The sequence below is a fragment of the Oncorhynchus clarkii genome, chromosome 14 (assembly GCF_045791955.1).
Source record: "Oncorhynchus clarkii lewisi isolate Uvic-CL-2024 chromosome 14, UVic_Ocla_1.0, whole genome shotgun sequence".
NCBI classification, from domain to species: domain Eukaryota; kingdom Metazoa; phylum Chordata; class Actinopteri; order Salmoniformes; family Salmonidae; genus Oncorhynchus; species Oncorhynchus clarkii.
In genome coordinates, this window is record NC_092160.1 from 29468793 (window position 1) to 29474718 (window position 5926).

A 5926-nucleotide genomic window follows, 5' to 3' on the forward strand; every position below is an offset into this window, starting at 1 on the left:
AGTGTTGGAGAGGGAAGGCTAGGATAAAACGTATCGCTGCCTGCAGTGTTGGAGGGGGAAGGCTAGGATAAAACGTATCGCTGCCTGCAGCGTTGGAGAGGGAAGGCTAGGAGAAAACGTATCGCTGCCTGCAGTGTTGGAGAGGGAAGGCTAGGAGAAAACGCATCGCTGCCTGTAGTGTTGGAGGGGGAAGGCTAGGAGAAAACGTATCGCTGCCTGCAGCGTTGGAGGGGGAATGCTAGGATAAAACGTATCGCTGCCTGCAGTGTTGGAGAGGGAAGGCTAGGAGAAAACGTATCGCTGCCTGCAGGGTTGGAGGGGGAAGGCTAGGAGAAAACGTATCGCTGCCTGCAGTGTTGGAGAGGGAAGGCTAGGATAAAACGTATCGCTGCCTGCAGTGTTGGAGGGGGAAGGCTAGGAGAAAACGTATCGCTGCCTGTAGTGTTGGAGGGGGAAGGCTAGGAGAAAACGTATCGCTGCCTGCAGTGTTGGAGGGGGAAGGCTAGGAGAAAACGTATCGCTGCCTGCAGCGTTGGAGGGGGAAGGCTAGGAGAAAACGTATCGCTGCCTGCAGTGTTGGAGGGGGAAGGCTAGGATAAAACGTATCGCTGCCTGCAGCGTTGGAGGGGGAAGGCTAGGAGAAAACGCATCGCTGCCTGCAGCGTTGGAGGGGGAAGGCTAGGGGAAAACGTATCGCTGCCTGCAGTGTTGGAGGGGGAAGGCTAGGGGGAGGGGTGGGAGACGATTTGCACCGCTTATGAAGACAAGTCAAACTAAACACAGTAAGGTGGTAAACCGACAATCATTCCAAGTATTCTGGACATTTTTCTAAAGCCTATGGCCAACGGACAGCGCACTTAGTCCATAGTAATATAAAAATTATTCCAACAATCCAATTCTCTGCTCCATTCTCTGCAAAGGGCTGTTCTGATGTTTACTAAGTTGTCAACAAAATGATGAGAATTCTAAACAGACAATTACACTACAGTTAGCCTCTCTACAATTAGCCTTTTCTATGCATGAATAATAAACAGAGTTTGTGTAGCAGTATGGCAGCAGTTCCCATGTCAAAAAACAGTGAAATTAAAGTTGCAATTTATGCACATATCCCTATTGGTTGGTTTAAAAAAACCAGTTGCACAACTTTGAAATAATAGCTACATAATAGCTTACTTTGTGTCATTTCACACTATGGATTAACTTGAAATGAAAAGTGGATTAAGACTGACACTTACATCTGTTGTTGGTGTCCATCCCGGTGGAAGTAATGGATGAGAGAGAGGTGGTTTCCTGGGCTCATCCGGAGACTGTGACGGAGAGCAGCCCCATGTGAGACCGAGCTGACAGCTACACTTGATACATAGCAGACTCCCTTTCTCTCTCTCTCTCTCTCTCTCTCTCTGCCTCTCTCAATGAAGTTGCAGAGAAATGAACAGTCCGCTCTTTGCTGGGTCCTAAAGCTAGTACCCTCATAGAGCAGTATGGCAATAACCCTTCCTACCTATCTCTAACTGCAAAAAGGTCTGAGTCTTGGTGGCACAGATGGTTGTGGGTTCACCCCATGATGCAGAAGTACAACTTACATATACACACACATATTCATTCATTCATTGATCCATTGACAGTCACATACACATGAAAACATCATTTTATTGGAATAAATGATACATGATGTAACTGTAAACAGCTATGAAAAGGAGATAGTTACAGTATGTTTTGTAGTTTCAAATTAAAACAAATTATACATTTGATCAAATAAGACCCGGACTAAGAATGCATCCCTGTACTGAACACGTTTTCAGCCCAGGAGTAGGATCAATACGTGTCTAAGAAACCAACCCTCTGAATATTGTGTTATGAATGTTCATCTGCAACCTACGTGTTGTGACTCTGGGTACTGGTCTTCATAACTGCAAACATCTGTAGTCTAGAACTGTATGTTAACCAAGCTGCACACTTCTCATTTCATGTCTGAAATACAAACTGTATTTAATGTTTGTTTATGCAATGTTCCAAGAGGAATACGTATTCGTAGTTCAACTAAAGACGGACATTATCCCCGTGTGTAAGCAATAGTGTTCCCTCTATCACAACGCTACAGCAGGTACGTCTAGCATGTGTTCGTTTTCCTGACAGTGAATACATCCAGTCTGTAGCCTATCGTTGTGTGAATAGTTATCATATCTGGTGGAGCAAAAATCCTTCTTTTGTACCGTACACATTCACAATGTGAAGCAATGTTTTCATTCTCAGAAAAATCATTTCATGATGTCATTGGAATACAGGTATGATGTCATTCAAATATAGGTATGATGTCATTAAAAGATGGGCATGCTGCCAGTATCACTGTAAACCACAAGATACAAGTAGTAAAGTAGAAGGAGAAATGATCATCAATGAGCATCCATTTAAAAAACATAAGCATTGTGTGTTTATTCGTCCATCCATTAATTAATTCATTCATTCATTCTGATAAAGTGGTGTAAATGATATCTACATTCTAGTCACTTAGTTTGCTGGTGCTGCACACTCATAATGTATAAAATCATCCACAATAGTAAGGCAAAGCCAAAAGTCTCCTGACCTTTGTGTCTCTCCCTCTGTCTCTCTCTCTTTTGACCATGGGCAGTGATGGGGTGGGGAGGGTTTAGTTCAGTCTGTGGCAGTGAAATTACACATTCCCCCTGTCTGTCTGTCTGTCTGTCTGTCTGTCTGTCTGTCTGTCTGTCGCAACTCTCTCATTCTGATGTACGACCTCTCTCTCGCCATCGCTCTCTGTCTCTGTTGTCATTAACAGTTTCTCTCTCTCTCTCTCTCTTCTAATTTTCTCTCTCTCCATGGTTAGAAGAGTCGGGCCTGTTTCTTCATTTCATTTCTCTTCCAGAGAGCCAGCCGGTCAAACTCTGTCAAGTTCATCCCAAACACCTGTAGGAACTCCTCGGGACTCAGATGACGCTGGAAGACAGAGAAACACAGGGAGACACTGTAGTATGACTCATGTAGACTATGTGGATAATGTTTGGATTAGTGACCTTTAACTAGAAGCAAGGATAGGAGGCAGCATTGAACATATTATTTAATGAAATATCAACCACCAAATTAAGCCAGGTCAGAACCTCACCTCTAGTCTGGCTCTGTCTACGTCTTTAGGCAGTCTGTGTCTCCCCCTGGTGGTTACGATCAGTACTTCATACGGGTACACCTGCAACAGACAGGTCAGATAGAGGTAGAAGATATATGTAGTTAACAGGGTTGGGTTCAAATCAGGAAGTATACTTAAATTCCAATTCCTATTCTGATAATACTTGCAATTTCATGTTACTTCCTGAATTGATTGAAGTGAAATGGAATTGACCACAAACCACATATCTCAGGTGAACAGCTTCAGCAGCTGTTTCAGTCATAACACCGCGGTTTCCTTTGTAATCACAGCATAGAAGCCATTGTATGGAACATAGTAGAGGTGTTCTATAGAATGAGATTTCCATTTCTCTCTCAGAAAGTCTCTCCTACCCTATCCTCATATGGACAGGAAGCAGAATTTTCCTGATGCTTCTTCATTTGTGACACAATGTTCATCCAAAAGGTCAACAACCCTCTATTGGGAGGGCTGAAAGAAATGTCCAGTGACCTCTTGACCCGGAAGCTCTTTGTTCCATCAGCCCATGTCCTGTTAGAATTCTTTGAGAAAGCATTCTTCCTTCCTCTCTCCCTTGAAGGAATTCCTAATCTGACATAACTGGGTGAAAGCTATGTGACAGAACAATTTCTTAAAGGTTTTCAGTTGTGTTAGATCGGTGATTACTTCAAGGAAGGGAGGGTGTATTTTTAAAGTGTTCAAACAGGGCCCAGGTCCTGAATGTGGAAGCTGGCCTGTGACCTATGACCCTTTGACTAGGACAGAGCAGGGCAGGATGCCATGACTCTACTGCTGCCCTCTGGTAGGGTCATTGAGCCAGGAATGAGAGAGAGCAGCTATACCGGCCTACAGTGTCCTAGTGCCTTACATGAACAAACCACAGTCTTTGTGATCCAGTAGGACTTGTCTTTCTCCCCACCAGAGATTCATAACACACCACTTGGAGAATACAGTCTAAGATCGTGCTGGTTACTGTAGAATACTGCTTGACAGTCCACTCCACTTTCCAACCAACGTTCAGACCCTTACCTTGTATTCTGCAGGAGAGAAAAATTGAAAAAAATACCTGATTACAATCATGCAATAAGGAAATCCCACAATGTTATAAATGTATTGAGACCTGAACCCAGGGTGGTTACACAGCCCTCCTACCTCTGGTTCCCCAGTTGACATCACTGCTGCTGTCATACTGTTGGTAGTAGTCTGCGGCACTCTGGGGCTGCAGGGATACACATAGAGACCTGTTAGTGATGCTACAGCTGTGTTTGTCAAGTAAGCTTCCATGACAACTAGGAGGTTGGCTTGAATTACAGCCTTCTATGTAAAGAATGTTCGGTCGCTGCCTCCTGGAAATAGGTCTTTCTGTCAAAATACATTTTCATCTCAAGAGATTTGATCATAACTGTATAGGTAAAGGATATTATAGTGTTGATGGTCACCCTGTTGACACCGTTCCGCCTGTATCCTGGTAGAGAGGCTGACTTGTACGAGTCTGGAACAGAGGAAAGCAGTCAATCAATACAATATATTTATAAAGATCTTTTTACATAAGTTGTCACAACTGCTTTACAGTTGGGGGTCATATATAAATCTTAATATATCAGAGTAAATCAGGAAAGAGATTGACAACCAACTGAATGTGCCTTCATGTCTCTCTCATCAATGCACAGTAGAGGGCGATGTTTACAAACACATATATTAAATGTAAGGTGACACAGTATGTTATGTACGTAATAGTGTTTCACTGTTGTACTCACCACTGTCTAAGCTGTAATGGGATGGAGGAGCTGAGGGAGAGAAACCAAGGAAAACAGGATTAGTGAGATTAGATTAGAGAGACAGAAAGAGAGACACACAGAGAGAGAAAGAGAGAGAGAACCTCCTGAAAGATTTGACATTTAGAGGACTTTCACCACAGCGTTTCTAAACCCAGAGGTACAACATCATGAGACTTCCAGGGACGCTTGTGAAACAGACCAATCAAACCAGGCCGGGGTTTGGGCTTTGAGAAGTCAATGAGAAAAGTGAGAGATTCTTCATTAACTGTTCATTTTCTCTATCTACAGGCACAACCTAGATCAGAACCAATGTCTTCACTAGTTGAACATGTTATTACTCCAACCTCATGAAAGTGACCAACTGACATCTTTTACTTTTTGTTAAAAACAACTTTATATCGAAGGAGGGTCTTTGATTTGATGGCCTGCACATGCGCAGTTCCGCGCAAGATGAACGTTAGACTCAATGACGTGTTTCTGCGCATGAGCTTAGCTAGCCAATGTCGCCATGACATCGCCTACAAGTGTGATCGAGGATTTCTATTGGAAAAGCAGTTTCTGCCTATCTTCATACTGTATTGTCTTTGGTTTCAAACAAACTAACTGAGCAGAGCATGCTGGGTACCCATGATGCACTGAGATGAATACAGCACATCAAAGCAGCAATGAGGCTTGGAAAGACTGGATGAGAGGAGTAGAGAAGGGATGGGGGAGGGAGGAGAGGAGGAGGAGCAGGGGAGAGAAGGAGAGGAGGAGGAGCAGGGGGAGGAGGCGCATGAGAGAGAAGGAGAGGAGGAGGAGCAGGGGGAGGAGGCGCAGGGGGGAGAAGGAGAGGAGGAGGAGCAAGGGGGAGAAGGAGAGGAGGAGGAGCAGGGGGAGAAGGAGAGGAGGAGGAGCAGGGGGAGAAGGAGACGAGGAGGAGCAGGGGGAGAAGGAGCAGGGGGAGAAGGAGCAGGGGGAGAAGGAGACGAGGAGGAGCAGGGGGAGAAGGAGACGAGGAGGAGCAGGG

At 44.6% G+C, this 5926-nt stretch overlaps 1 protein-coding gene across 1 annotated transcript in view; it reads right to left on the reverse strand.

Moving 5' to 3' along the window:
- Nucleotides 1-1719: 1719 nt before the first annotated feature.
- Nucleotides 1720-5926, reverse strand: part of LOC139366493 (actin-binding LIM protein 3-like) — a 124505-nt gene continuing 120298 nt past the window's right edge. The window contains exons 18-23 of the mRNA XM_071104017.1: nucleotides 4897-4926; nucleotides 4579-4631; nucleotides 4292-4358; nucleotides 4169-4176; nucleotides 3122-3202; nucleotides 1720-2955 (exon numbers count right to left, since the gene is read on the reverse strand). Coding sequence (XP_070960118.1) covers nucleotides 2842-2955; nucleotides 3122-3202; nucleotides 4169-4176; nucleotides 4292-4358; nucleotides 4579-4631; nucleotides 4897-4926 — 353 coding nt within the window. The 3' untranslated portion in view covers nucleotides 1720-2841. The remainder of the gene's footprint in view (nucleotides 2956-3121; nucleotides 3203-4168; nucleotides 4177-4291; nucleotides 4359-4578; nucleotides 4632-4896; nucleotides 4927-5926) is intronic.